General features: G+C 35.8%; 1 protein-coding gene across 3 annotated transcripts; it reads left to right on the top strand.

The window, feature by feature from the left end:
• Window positions 1-942: 942 nt before the first annotated feature.
• On the top strand, window positions 943-7,521 carry LOC132282628 (DNA-dependent metalloprotease WSS1-like). Of its 3 annotated transcripts, none has more exons than XM_059784368.1 (5): window positions 943-1,223; window positions 3,299-3,497; window positions 3,601-3,796; window positions 5,567-6,034; window positions 7,016-7,521. In XM_059784368.1, the coding sequence occupies exons 2-5, from the start codon at window positions 3,343-3,345 to the stop codon at window positions 7,205-7,207; spliced, it is 1,011 nt and encodes a 336-aa protein (XP_059640351.1). In that variant the 5' UTR covers window positions 943-1,223; window positions 3,299-3,342; the 3' UTR covers window positions 7,208-7,521. The 3 variants fall into 3 exon arrangements, with proteins under 3 accessions (XP_059640351.1, XP_059640352.1, XP_059640350.1); XM_059784369.1 differs by having other exon boundaries at window positions 3,294-3,497; XM_059784367.1 differs by having other exon boundaries at window positions 3,255-3,497.
• Window positions 7,522-15,299: the final 7,778 nt, after the last annotated feature.

The following is a 15,299-nucleotide window of genomic DNA, read 5'->3' as shown; positions in this document are numbered from 1 at the left end:
TCTTTTTAAATATTTATAAACTTGTCCCAAGTATAGCATACAAAGTTAAATATTTATTCTATAAAATATAAAAGTATAGACTTATTGTATACAAAGTTACAAACTACAAAGAAAGCCCTAGCAGTAGCAAAATTTCAGAGGCGGCGGCCAAGGTTCAGAGCAGATCGGATCCACAGACAGCCCTCCTTTTTATAGTTTTGGCGAAATATTTTTTATTATTGTAAAAAGTATAAATGATTTTGAAGCCAAAATACACCAATAAGTCATTTTCTGATTGTCTTCTTTTTGTTTATTTATTTGACAGATGAGTAACAAATTCAATCCACATGTTTGGACTATTGCGCTATTAAAAAAATTAAATTCCTAACTTTTTACTGTGTGAATAAAGAAAAAATATCACTTCTAACTAAATTCTTAAATTTTTGTCATTCCATCAAATCATGGATGAGGTAAGATAACACCTAAAAAATTAAATTCCTAACTTTTTTGGCCTTTATTTTTGGACTAGTTCCTTTTGTTTTGGGTTGGTTTTTCATGAATATATAATATTATGTGTTTTGACCTTATTTCTGATATATTTTACAGATCTTATTATTTAACAAGTTAGTTTCAATTATTTTTTTTATAATTTGGTAGAATCTTACCATTCATGATCTGATTCTACGATTCCGATCCTACGAACCAAAACGATTCTACGTAAAATTTTGATTTTAACAACCTTGCCTATTAAGCACCTTTATTTTTTATTTTAACAATATTGAGCTCTTTAACTTTGACATTAAAGGCAACTTCAAAGGGCAATGTGTGTAATGGGCCGAATAGGGCCCGATCCAAGGTATATAACCCACACTCAGTTTGTTTCAGCGTTCAATATAGTGATATAAACCCAACTCGAAACTTAAACCAACAAAAAAAAAAAAGTTTCGAGAGAATTATGTTGGCCCAGGGCACAGCGTCAAACAAAAGGACAATAACCTTTTATCCGACTACCCAGACAGAGATCAACAACTCATTTCCATTGATCGATTGTTTCCATCCAAACAATAAACATAGGAAAATCAAGAAAAAAAAACTCTGAACCTCTCTCTCATTTGTGTTATATTCACTCTTCAAAAGCCATTCTGACCCGACGATAACACACGCTCTCTCTCTCCAACGAGGACTTCGATACAATCGGATTGTCAAATTAGTGATCTCGCGCAGTGATCTCGTATAATCTCCAGGTTCCGTCTCTCTCTCACACACATACACACAGTATCAGACACCTTAAACTGTTATGTGCTCATATAAAAACTTGACGTTTCAGCTTTGGATATTTATGCTATTGAACATAATTATGAGTGTCTTGCTTGATCTTAAAATCGAATTTTCCTTTTTTGGTCAATTAATCAAAGAAGTGGAGGTTTAGATAAAAAATAATAATAAAAAAGAAGTGGAGGTTTTGGATGTTAATCACTTCAGAGCTTGTAGTTAAAATTGTTAGTTTAATTACATTTGTTCTCATTAAGCTTGGATTCAATTATGTATTAGTAGTGCAAATGAAGAGTTGCCAGTAACATCTCAAAAAGATCCAACTTTGTAGTTTGAATTATTGATTGGAAAAATCACAAAAACTTTGATATAAATTGTAGAGTATTGGTGAGTGCAGATTTTGTTGTCAGAACTGACAATATATATGATGCTCATTGTGATAATGACAATCGTTTGATTTTAGCTCTGAGCATAACTCTCTATATTTATAGCCGTCTCTGCACAACATCTGACTTTCTGGGATTTTGAGGGTTTTACCACTTTCCTCTTTGGTCTTCTCAGTCATTTTCTATTCCTGCACTATTGTGCTCCTTCTTTAAAGACAACAAAATCCATTGGTGTTATAATTTATTTAAATTTTCTCTGCACGCGGTCAGATCATCTTTGTTGGTTTCTGATCAGCCTCCTGCCAGAATTTCCAGAGCAGCCAAATTCAAAAGCTAGTAGAATTTAGAATCTCTTCTTTCATAGTTAGGCCATTCATCCATCTTATCTTTCTTGTCTCATCAACAACAACATGGTTTTTGATATGTAATGTCTCAATTGCACAAGTCCCATAAAGCATCATGGTTGTTATATGATATCGTGGGGGGAAAAATCTGTTAATGATTCTTACAGGCTGGCCATTTCAAAATCCTAATTTCTGAAGTACATTTCAACTTCAGTCCTGTGACTCTGATTCTACGAGAAACAAGTTTCTGAAGTACATGGACAAAGGGATGGCAAGTTTATTGCATCGGTCAGCATTCTTAACATCAGTATGTGTGTATTATACACTTAAAATCTGAACACTGGCTTCAGAAGAAATGCATTATATTGTAACTGTAAGCTACTGATTTAGGCATGAAATATTGATATGGATTACAATCAATTTTCTTTAACCCTAGCCATGGAAAAAAGATCTTCAGTTGAAACCTCTTTAAAATAATAAAAGAAAATTGTTAAACATATGAACCAACTATTTGAAAATTTCAAGGTAGTTTGAGGGTCTTGATAAAGATAACATAAAGTGTGTATAATTGAAACACTTGTATCTAGATAAAGCAGTTCAGTTCATGTCTTTCTTGTCTCCCTCATTGTGTTGCCCTGAAATAAGCCAAAAATTGAACTTGCAGTATGAAGAGAGTTGTTGGTAACGGCTTTATTTCCCACAGACACTTTACCTGGGGCTTTTGGCATAGCTTAAGCAAAATGAAACTCAATTTCAAGAGAAGGCCATCAAAGTTGCAGTGAGCTTGTGAACTTGTGTGATTCTCTTGACTAACGGAGAAGGGGAGGGTGGGAGAAAGAAAGCCCCTTCCTCTCATCTGTTCCTTGCAGCAAGATCACCTAATTTTTCTCTCTTGATACCAAAAGCTATTTTACCACATACTTCTGAAATAGATTGAGTTATTTTTACCATTTTACTTTTACTTCGTTTTTTATCCAGATTGATTTTTTTTTTTTTATATTCCATTGCATACATCTGATTTGATGTTATTCTTACTGATACTTTTAATTTATTATAAAAGGAGTTACAGTTTGATTTATCTCAATAATACTTAGATATTAGGTCTTAAGATATGATCCTATACTGCTGTTATAAGAAAAATAAAAACTAAATTAATAAAACCTAGTATTCTGTCATATGGAGACTTTCTTTTTCCAAGCTTTTACATTTATAAATTTATAATATTGCTAGTGGCATCTTAATTCATTTTAATTGTAAATTCCTAAATTTGTAGATATCAGATTATGAATTTGTTCTGGTTGACTGTTTGAAGTCCAGAAATTTTGCTTTGTGCAATTTTGATCAAATTCTGCCAAATCCACATGGATCTCAATGATCTTAACAAGGTCTGGGAAATCAAACCTTTAAACAAGGTTCGAGAAGATGAGGCAAAGGAAATTCTTGAAAATGTAGCGAAACAGGTGCAACCCATCATGCGCAAACGTAAATGGAAAGTCAAGATCCTTTCTGAATTTTGGTACTGATTATTCTCTTTTGTTCTTTCAAACACATTTTCCAGGTTTTTATCTTTTCTTTCTCTATACATTTCTGTGGTCTCATCAAGAACTTTATGTTTTCAGTCCTGCCAATCCTTCTCTTTTAGGGCTGAACATAGGAGGAGGGGCTGAGGTTAAGCTCAGATTGCGGAGGCCAAACAATGACTGGGATTTCTTCCCTTACAATCAGATTCTTGATACTATGCTACACGAGCTTTGCCATAATGAACATGGCCCTCATAATGCTGCCTTCTACAACCTTTTGGATGAAATCAGAAAGGTTATTAGCTTAACCTACTTATCTTATTGGAATATTTCACTGATTATTTTATTTTGTTTTTTCTTCCTTCCTCCGATCAGCAGAAGCAAAAATAATACTGTTTTTGTCGTTTATTTTTGTATTTTCAACATCAGAGCATTTCAAGCATTTGATGATTACTTTGAGCTCAAAACCCATGACCACCTGCTAGTGATAATACTATATTATTTTTACTTATAAAAAATAAGAAAGAATAAAAAAAATTAGTCACCACCTTAGATAGGATTTACATAGGAAACACAAGGACTATTCTAGAGAAGATCAAAGTCCTAATCCTAATCAATTTTATAATCATTTCTACTGAACAAGGATGGTAGTAAAAGAAGGAACTGCGTAAGATTTCCCCCAATTGATTTTTACTCTAGATAGGGGTGGAAAGAATTATTCCATTCTTGGGTTCAGAATAGCTTGCCAGAGAGCTCATGTAAGAGATGGGATTGTCATCTCATTTCACACCATGTATTTTCTTGACGATGTTTTCTTTTTGATCGAGATTTAAGTATGAATCATCCCATCCAGTGCTAAACACTTTGATATTGAGCTGTGCAAAGTCCTGCAGTTGCTGGGTAGGGTTTAGAAATGTTGCCATTATAGTTACATATAGAACATTCATACTTTTTCTTGCAAGTTAAATGCATAATTGGATATTACATGGACTGTCTCATGTTGTCAAAAATTGCTACTCCTATAGCATTCCTTGTTCCTTTGAACACTTGCATTACAGAATTGCTTTTAGGAATCCATAGAAATTTCTTTTTTCCTATTCTTCCTTTTGTTTCTATTTATAAGACAAAGCATCAAGGATTATGAATACCATTATATAGAATCTAATTTTTTTTGAAAGATGAAAGGAAAAGGTCATAGAACAGCAAGAGCTCTAGTTTCCAAAAAGTAAAAGAGCTACTGGTGCATTTTAATGATATTAACCTTCATTTTTATTTATGAATTTAAAGTATTCTGATATACCAACTAGAACTATCCCATGGTAGTTTCTGACAATTTCATTATATACCCCTACCCCAACCCCAACCAAACAACATTTTAGTACATATAATGGCCCACGGTGCTGTTCAGTTCCTGTATCGAATAATCTGCATTCCTTGTAATATTGATTGTTATGTACATAAATTGATTGCATCTTAGAAAAACATATGTACTAGTTCTACATGATGACAGCATCTCAATCTTTGGATATGGGGCTTCATTTGCTTATATACCAATTTCTTGACGATCAATTACCTTAAGCTTTATGGAAAAACTGGTAAGCAATTAAGAAGTATTGAACATATCAAAGTGATACTAAGGTTTTATGTATTTTTTATTTAATTGCGTTTTTTTATATTGAATTAGTTCTTTTCTTTTTTGTTTTTTTATAATGGGGAAAAGGGCTATCAACTATTGGAGTGCTGACCTATCGCAGAGTTTTACCATGTATGAGTGTTTCGCCAAGTAACAGAAGTTCTTATCTCTTGCAAACTAAACACAGTTTCTCCATTGTATACTCTTAAGTTCGAATTCATGTATAACAAGGAATATTACATTTGTCATCCTGATTTCCCTTAATCCATGCATCCACACGTACAAAATTTATCTACCATTGTTAATCCATATTCCTGCCATCCAAAGTTCATTTCATATTGGATTATGTGTTCTTCTCATTAATATATTTTTCTCGTGAAAATTTGCTAGGATTTACTGATTACCTATTTCATTCCGCATTCTCTTCTGCAGGAATGTGAGGAATTGATGGCTAAAGGTATTACAGGCACTGGGCAAGGATTTGATCTTCCTGGGAGACGTTTGGGTGGATTTTCTCGTCAACCCCCTTTGTCATCACTGCGCAAGAATGCCCTTGCTGCTGCAGAAAATAGGGCACAGCGTGGAGCTCTGTTGCCATCTGGGCCTAAGCGTGTAGGTGGTGACAACAACATTATGGCTGCACTCAGCCCAATACAAGCTGCTGCTATGGCTGCAGAAAGGAGATTGCACGATGATCTATGGTGTGGGTCCAAATCTTCAGAGAACCCCAATGTGCGGGGAAATATCAGACCTTCTACAGGACACTCTGAAAGGCCTACGGCTTCCTCATTACCAGAGAATGGTTCTGTTCAAACTTTACCTTCTGGATCCATACCTTGTCAGGAAACAAGAGATGTTCGAACAATGTGGCAGTGCCGAACTTGTACTTTATTTAATAAGGTAATGCTTCTCCTCTCCTCTCTCTCTCCCTCTTTCTTCCCTTTCTGATATTGCTGCAACTTGCATCATCTTTAAATTAAATTCTGCACGTCCCCTCTGTATATTGATATCAATATTGAAACTTATGAGGCGTTGTGGAAGGCCTATATAACATCATCCAACACGGCCACATCATTATATGTTATTTGCGAGTTGTTCAGCAAATCTAGTTTGAATATGCAGCAATTATATCTCTCAAGTTCTCAACGCTACCTTGAATGTGCGTATATCTTATTAAGTGTCTTAAGTTGAAAGTGTTAATAGTAATGTACTTTAGCAAAGCAATCATATTGTATGCCAACTTGTGATTATGGAGGTTGCTCTAGTTAATTTATTTGGAAAACTGGATGAAGTCATGTACTATACCAACTCTGTTGTTTCTTATTCAACTTTAGCAAACTTATACACTGTTAAATGGCGGTATGCAAATTCTCTATTTCCGTTTTGAGTTTATCGATTTTAATTTTTCTCCTCCCATACTTAAAACCTAACAGCTTCTCTTTTCTGTGGTCTCTATATTTGCTTTTTCTTGGTGAAAGCATTCTCCACAGAATACTATTAGTTGTCCTCTCAAGCTGATTGAGATAACCATTGTTAGAGATCCCTTTTCCCCCCATTTCAACTCTGAAGTTTCCATTATGTATTGTAATTTTCACCTTTGATCTTTAGTAGTTGAGAAAAATGCTTTGTTGAGTAGAGTTGAGTTTCTTAACAAGGAACAATGAAACATAGTGCATTTATGATGAGTTACCATGTTCCCGGGGAATCGATGGCTCTATTTTGTGTGCGGATGAATGTATTATAAAGAGCAGCTACTTACAAGTGATTGTAATTTTTAAAATGAATTGCATTTGCCAATAATTGAACGTATTACTATCATATGTGAGAATGACTAAAATATTTGACAGTGGATTTGACATGCTCGAATGTTATTATTTACAGCAACTGGCTCTAATATGTGAAGCCTGTGAAACCCGGAAGAGTGAAGGTGATGTAGTGAGGTCCAAGGTCTGGTGTTGCAAATTCTGTACCCTGGATAACACTGTTGAGGTAGACAGATGCTTAGCTTGCGGAGAATGGAGGTACTCCTACGGCCCGCCAACCTCAACACGTGGACCCTATCTTGGCACCTGAAATATCAGAAGAAAACACAGAACACAGAAGAAAAGGAAAGAAATAACTGGAAAGCTGTGCTTGCAGTGGTCAAAGCACATACCCTGGTTTTTAAGAGAATGTCCTCTCCAGTGCAAGTCTGTATATTTACTTAATTCTATGATAGAACTTATCGATAGATTCTATGGAATGGTTACTTTGCAATGGCACTATTGCTTGTTATATGTATTTATAATGTATATATGTACATAACACACACACACATGATCATTTGTTTATGGTTATGTTGTGTTATATTGGTCTAGTTTGACAATACAAGACTATTTTTTATTGAATTTTGATATTTCTGTCTCTGGGTAAATCGATGACATGAACTTTTGCGCCTTATATTATCTAATGTCTCAAAATGAATGTGGTACATGTCTTGAAGCTTGTTACAAAGGAATAAAACAAATTCTGCAAATCAAGCATGAACTTTTGGATAATGGTATTACACTTTAATTTAATGGTTGCAATTGAGGTGTAAAACGATTGTTTTGAGATGCCATATAATGGTGTTGCAGTTTTGAAATATCCTTGTTGCAGCTTCTATTAGAATATACTAAATCGATATGAAACACCATTATTTTGAGTAGTATAAAAAAACGCATACTGCAGTGGATTTAGTTCTGTGATTCTAACACCTCCTATATTCAAATTTGTAGAATTCTTGATATGGGCATGCTAACGATTTTTATTGTTGTAAGAATAATTTACCTTAAAAAAAATATAATAATAAAAGAATAATTGAGCATAACAAGTCAAATGAAGCGTAGACATCAAGATTGACAGTTTCAACTTGAAAAAAGCAGCAGGAAAAAAAGGAATATATATATATATATATATATATATATATATATAGTAAATGAAAGTTCCAAGTCAACGATCTTGGGAGGTTGACATGTGGCTTGTCGTACACCAAATACAGTTTCCGTACATACACGCTTTTATTGGAAATTTACCCCTCTAATTACAAATTTTCAAAGTTGAATTACCAGTCCACCTCTCCTAAGAAAATTTGTCCAGTTGAATAGGTCCACTTCATGAACTAATTAGATTATGTGAGGTTAGTTTAGTAAAATTGGGTACTAGTGCACAAGAAAAAGTGAATTAGTTAATTGTTTTTTTTATGAAATGGTTACAAATCACCTCGTTTTACTAAGAATAATAATTTATAAATGATAAAAATCAATCGAATTTAAAAACAAGCGTCTCTTAACTATTAGATGTATTTAGGTGAGATCTCTGGCCCTTCGAATTTGTTCAATGTAACATATTTTATTACTCTTCTGTCTTCAAATTTGGAATTCAATCCTTTTAATATTACAAGTTTGTGCAATGAATTCGACAATTATGTAATGTGAGCCAATTTAATTTAGTATGCATGGCTTATTAGCTAGTGAGCCACTTGACTCGTCGATGTTCTACATAAAGCAACAACCTAAAACGGCTGAGGCTGCTAAGGGTTAACCCTTATTGACCGGGTCCTTTGCTGTGATGGGACGAAGATGCTAGGAAGTCATCTCATCTTGAAGACGCTAATAATAAGTTTTGTGTGCGTGTGTGTGTGTGTGTGTGAGAGAGAGAGAGAGAGAGAGAGAGAGTGTGAATTGTTTAAAGGAGGGCTGACACAGTGGACTCACAGCTAGGAAAAATTCAACCCCCCAAAAAAGAAGTCCCACTCCTCTCTTGGAAGCTTGTTCCATGACTTGTTAAAACTCCACTTTCTTTCAACCGGGTATTATTAATAAACATTAATCTAGTTTCATTAAAGTAATTTTAATACTTAAATATCTTAAAGCTTTACAAGTTAAAAACTAAAATTGTATTTTCACCGTAAGCTCGAAATTTTGAAATTTATTGAAAAACTATTGAAAGACCCATGGTATAAATATGTCATCTAATTAAAGACTTTGATTTGTCTTCTTTAAAGAAAAGAAATATATACTGAATAAATAAGTATTTGTTTGTTTTAACTTATATATATATATATATTAATTCAATTACAGAAAAGTGACAATATTCTCCTAACTACTTTCTATTTTGACAAAGTCGTGATTGATACTAGACATTCTCAATTAAACAATAAATTACCTCCAAATTTGACACTAACATACTTGGACGCCAAAGATTTATACTAAAAAAGTAAAAAGAGAAGGGAAAAAAAGATCACAAATATTATAATAAAGAGTCACAATTAACACTAACTCATTCATTTACCAATCATCTTTGATATATTGTATGGGTTTTTATAAAAGCAAAGATTAGAAATGAAGCATTTATCATCATTGAGAAGAAGAATCATCATACTCGAGGTCCCATGCTTCAACTCAATAGATGACTAGAGAATGAGTTATATACACACACACACACACATATGATTTGGAGCATCAATGATGATGATCCAAAGATTCTTACTTGGTGGTCCATTATCATTTTCATGGTATTAAACTCCATCCTCGTCAATAATGCATGTTTCCTGTACTTAAATTACGAAGAAGGAGAAAGAACCCTAATTGCAGAATTAGGACAAACACGTGGAGAAGTCGGATTGAATGATTCACACTGGTATGAAATCATGTGGATTCCACGTTAATGCATTCGAAGTCTGATCGTCTTTTTTTTTTTTTTTATGTGCAAATTTAAAATATGCGTAAATTACAAAAATACAGCAAAATTCGTATTTTATTTTATTGGCTCAAGTAAATTTTGTCCTTTGATCACGTTGGCTATTTAACACAAGGGAAATTTGTTTTAAAAACAAACTTAACTAGATAGAGGTGAGTGTAGTTTAGCCACGTTAATTTTAACATTTTCTTGTTCTTTTAACTTTTGTCCAAATAATTGAGAATGTGGCTCATTTACAAACCTGTGTGTAGTCTGTGATGACCAAGTTTATTTATTTTTATTTTTTTCCTTTTATATTTATTTTTAATTGCATTTTGTTATATTGTGGGGCCTAATTTGATTAGTTGATAAGATATGTGTGGATGAGAATGTGTGTAATATGTATATGTGCGTGTACAAAGAGAGAAAGTGTAAAATAAGCCAAAAATCATCTCATTTCTCCCACTCCACTGACACTCTCTCTTCTTTCTCCCATTCTTTTCTTTTTCATTTTACTTCAACCATTTCACCTCCAATACTTGAGGCTTTGAGCTTGCCATAGAAGGGAAGTTGACGGGGATTACAAGAGGAACAAAACCCCTCAATCAATTTCGGATTTGAAGCACATTTTTCCTTTGGAGTAATTAGGGTTTGCTCCTAGCTTAAGGTAGGGGTGTATTGTGCTTATAACCTAGAAGTTCTTGAAATTTTATGACCATTGTGTGAGTTATGCATACACTTGTGTGTGTGGGTTGGATTAGAGAGCAAATATAATGATTAATTGTATGTCCATAATGTTTTACTGAGTTTTTATGTTAATTTTCATATGCAACAAGTTATTTGTTTCATTTTTGATATTATTGATGTTTATTAAAGTGTTAGATTTTAGTGTGTATAATTACTTGTAATTAAAGTACCTTACATATTGTGGTTGATCATAAAATTGTAATGTATTTGTTACCTTGTGAGGGTTAACCTTGAAGATGTATATTTCTATGATGATATTAAACTTTTACTATAATGTCTGTGTCTATATATATATGTGTGTGCATAGGTGTATATATTTGTGTGTGTGTGGTATAATTTAAATCAAAAAGAAAAGTCAAAGGGTGATGGTGGGACCCACCACCCACTCACCTTTAATGGTCTAGAGACCATTTTGCTTTCTCATTTTTTTTCTTCCTCTCTCCTGTAGCTTCTCTCTCTCTAGTTTTCTTTCACTTTTCTTTTCTTCTTGTAAACCAATCTTTGAAGCTTGATAACTTTCTCAATTCTTGGCGGATTAAGGTGCCGTTTGAGGCAAAACGAAGCCCACTACGAGCTCTACACATCCATACGAACAATTCCAGATTTGGTGCCCTCCTTGGAGTTCGAAATTCAAGACTCATTTTAAGGGTTTTGTGTAAATTTGAGGTAGGGGCTCTTAATCCACAAGTTTCTTACTCCTATGTGAATTACATCTTCTAATTTGATGCTAGACATGCTTACTTATGTTAGTTGTAGTTTAAAGAAATTATAGCATGTGTATGTGGTTATGTGAGAACTTGTTTTAAATGTTTTATGTGGAAATTCTTACTTATGTGATGATTTATATATGTTCGTTGTGCTAGATGCATTGTTGTACAAGAGTATGTTAAAATCCCTTGAGAAATTCTTGCGAAATTATGTCTTGCTTACTTAAATAGAGTTGAATGTGAAATGATAATTAAATTCATGGTATTGATGCACTCATACACTTACATTGGGCATGAAACGGAAGAATGAGTTTGAAATGAAAAATGGGATTTTGGGAAAAATGATTTGATGAAATGATTTTGAAAAACCCGGTCGCCGCGGGGGTACCAAAGGGCCGGAGTGTTAATATAGCCTAGAGGGGACTAAGGAGTCGCCCTAGCGTGGTTGAGCCAGCTGGGCCCCATAATGATGCCGCGGGGATACCAAGGGTCAGGGACACTAGCCAATCCTCCTCTCGTGTCGCTGCGGGGTCACCAAAGGGCGGGTTATATTAACAATTTGAAAGTGATGTTTGAGAACAGAAAATGGGGAGTGACATTGGCATGCATTTGCATTTCATATCATCGTGTGCGTTGTACTTGAGTTTGGTTGGAATGTTGTATTATTTCCCGACATTGTATGATCCCCATTTCTTATTGGCCTATTCTTTGTATGGATTCGCAGGGACACAAAAAAAGTGTCTTAAGTGTCACCTACTGAGCGTATAGCTCACCTCATCATATTCTAAATTTTTTTCAGGAAACGGAAAAGAAGTGACTAATGACTTTCCACCACAGGCCTAATTTGGTTTAGAAGACTTCTTTTTGTTATTTTTGTATTATGTCCCATATTTTTTTGGTAAAATCTTAGTTTGTTATATTTGGTATAGAGATTTATGAACTTTTGTTATTGTAACTATATTTTGGGACTGTAAATATGATATTTGGATGATATAGTATGTGGTTGTACCACCATGGAGTGTATTATATGATATATATGTTGGGACAGGTTTAAAATTCTTTTAAACAGGTTGTGGTAGGCCCATTTTTTAGGGGAGGTCATGCCGAATTTTTTTTAAATGGTACCAGTTTAGGGTCGTTACAAATTTAGTATCAGAGCGATAGTTCGAATACCATTAGGACGACGGGTAGAGGCTTACCTAGGGTTGTCTGGGAAGTCATTTGCATTGTTATTTCCTTATTTGCAAAAGTGTTTTGCTATGTGAAAAAGCATGCTTAACTTCTTACTTGCTTACGTGCTTATATGCTTATATTAATGTGTTCATTGCATAGTATTACATGCTAAATGTTTGTACGGTATCTTTTTACGTTGGGTTGTTCATGGTTGGACCTTAGTGTTATCGTTATTGAATTGTTTCCTTTGTTTTATAGAACGATGTCACGGCGTGAGGAAATCAGGGAAGTTGGCCTTAGACCAACTAGGGGTGATGTTGGGGAGAGCTCCAGCTCCAATCCAGAAGAGCTAAATGATGAGGACATACTTCTCAGGGACTTGATTCCCCCGAGAGTTGTCCCCACAAAGAGGGATAATGTTGAAGCACCCGTAGAAGTGGGTGAAGGTTCTGTCGCACTAGAGTTGAATCGTTTGTTGCAAAATGCCGTGAGGGCAACGATTGCTGCTCAGTCGCAATCGGCACCACAACCTACAGTTCAAGTTGAGGAGACGCCAGCTCAGAAACGTCTCAAGATCATTAAGGGGTTTTCTCAGCTGATGCCGGTTATGTTTGAGGGTGGTGCAGATCCAATGGCAGCAGATGACTACCTGGATCAAGTTGAGACTCAACTAATTTAAATGGATATGATGGAGGATCATTTGAAGATCATTCTAGTTGCTTATAAGTTTGCTAAGGATGCCAAACTATGGTGGAAGTCGATTACGAGCGGGTACAAGGTGGAGAAGATGAGTTGGGACAAGTTCAAGGAATTGTTTTATGAAAAGTATTTTCTGATTTCTAAAAGATGGGAGCTAAAGGACCAGTTTCATAACCTTATCCAATGCAATATGTCAGTGGCGGAATATGAGAACAAGTTTATTTCATTTTTTCGCTTTGCTCCGGAAATAGTGAGAGATAAAGTTGACAAGACTCGGAAATTTGTTTTCGGTCTTAATGATCGAATGAGACCGTTGATCACAGCACAGTTCATTAAAGTTTATTCTGAAGCAGTGGAAAGGGCTTTAATACTGGAGGCTGACATTAAAGATAAGGATGCGAGAAGAGAGCAGTGGAAGCAAAAGAGGGATGCAGGGTCATCTTCAGTTTCAGGGGCAACAGTCTGCACGATCCACTCCTACCACTCCTTTGCCAGCTGGGTCTGATAGGAGTGGAGTCGTTTGTTTTTAGTGCCAGTAGCCTGGACATTACAAGTCCAGATGTCCTATGAACTCGACCACAGTTTCTGCGCCATCCAAAGCTTGTTATGGGTGTGGCCAGCAAGGCCATCTGATCCGGGATTGTCCTACTCGAGTAGCAGGCACCGGTAGTGGCAGAGGGTCACAGCAGAGGCCGTCACAATCGGCTACAGTTCAGTCAGGTTTCAGACCACCGCCACCACCACAGCCTGCCGTGTCTTCTCAGGGTTCACGATCAGCAAGGAGGGATATTCCTACTGTATCGGCACAACAGTCTGGTGTTCAGATTAATAGTTCACAGGCACAGGCACCACAGGGACGTGTCTTTGCACTTGCACCGACTGATGCATCTCCTGGATCTTCAGTTCTTCGAGGTATATTTCCAGTGTTTGGTTGTTGGGCCCATGTTTTGTTTGACTCTAGTGCATCTCATTCCTTTATATCATCATCATTTGCACTTGCATCGGGGTTAGAGGTCAGTTTCATGGATCGGGCATTGTATGTTGATACGCCAGTTGGGGTTTCAGTGTCTTTAAGCCGAGTTGTGAGGGATTGTTCCATTATGATAGCTGGACGGACTTTTGTGTTTGACTTTATCCTCCTAGAGATGACTAGCTTTGATGTCATTCTCGGGATGGATTGGTTAGTTTCCTTTCATGCCACGATCAACTGTTTTAGAGGGAGAGTCACAGTTTGCACTTCTGAGGGAGACTGTTTCTTTTTCGTAGGAGATCGGAGTGATTCCCACATTTCATCATTTTGTGGAGTTCGTAGACGGAGTCATGGTGATTATTTCTTTAACTGAAGAAGACGATGTTGTGAAAGAGGATTACCCTATAGTTGTTCGTGATTTTCTGGATATGTTTTCGAAGGATTTGACAGAGTTGCCTCCACACCGAGAAGTGGAGTTCTCTATTGAGTTAATGCCAGGTACCGCGCCGATTTCTATGGCACCGTATCGTATGGCACCAGTTGAATTGGAAGAATTAAAAAGGCAGCTTGATGATTTGAGGATGAAAGGTTTCATCCGACCGAGTGTGTTACCAAGGGGCGCACAGGTCTTGTTTGCTAAGAAAAAAGATGGTTCTTTGAGGTTGTGCATTGATTACCGGAAGTTGAATCGTGCCACCATCAAGAATAAGTATCATTTGCCATGGATAGATGATTTGTTTGATCAGTTGAGAGAAGCCAGTTGTTTTTCGAAGATTGACTTGAGGTCAGGCTATTATCAGCTGCGGGTCAGGGATGAGGATATCCCAAAGACGGCGTTTCGCACTCGGTATGAACATTATGAGTTCCTTGTTATGTGATTTGGCTTGACTAATGCGCCAGCGGCATTCATGGACTTGATGAACCGCGTCTTTCACAATTACTTGGACCAGTTTGTGGTAGTTTTCGTGGATGACATTCTCGTGTATTCACGATCTCAGAAGGAGCATGAGGTCCATTTGAGTATTATTTTACAAATTTTGCGGGAGCGCCGATTGTATGCCAAATTTAAAAAATGTGAGTTTTGGCTACAGGAGGTGAAATTTTTGGGGCATGTTGTTTCAGAAGGTGGAGTGTCAGTAGATCCATGAAAGGTTGAATCAGTTTTGAATTA

This window comes from Cornus florida, unplaced genomic scaffold (assembly GCF_030987335.1).
Source record: "Cornus florida cultivar Cherokee Brave unplaced genomic scaffold, ASM3098733v1 CherokeeBrave_3.0.0_Hap2_Chr11, whole genome shotgun sequence".
Taxonomy (NCBI): domain Eukaryota; kingdom Viridiplantae; phylum Streptophyta; class Magnoliopsida; order Cornales; family Cornaceae; genus Cornus; species Cornus florida.
Note: the sequence above shows the minus strand (reverse complement) of the source record. Positions and strands in the feature narration are given on the sequence as shown.

What these genes read in the sequence shown, in the direction of transcription:
- LOC132282628 (XM_059784368.1), top strand. Translation starts at nt 3,343, where the DNA reads ATGGATCTCAATGATCTTAACAAGGTCTGGGAAATCAAACCTTTAAAC. An exon ending in AAGATCCTTTCTGAATTTTG is followed by an intron (nt 3,498 to 3,600) that starts GTACTGATTATT and finishes TTATGTTTTCAG; the next exon opens with TCCTGCCAATCCTTCTCTTT. An exon ending in CTTGTACTTTATTTAATAAG is followed by an intron (nt 6,035 to 7,015) that starts GTAATGCTTCTC and finishes TATTATTTACAG; the next exon opens with CAACTGGCTCTAATATGTGA.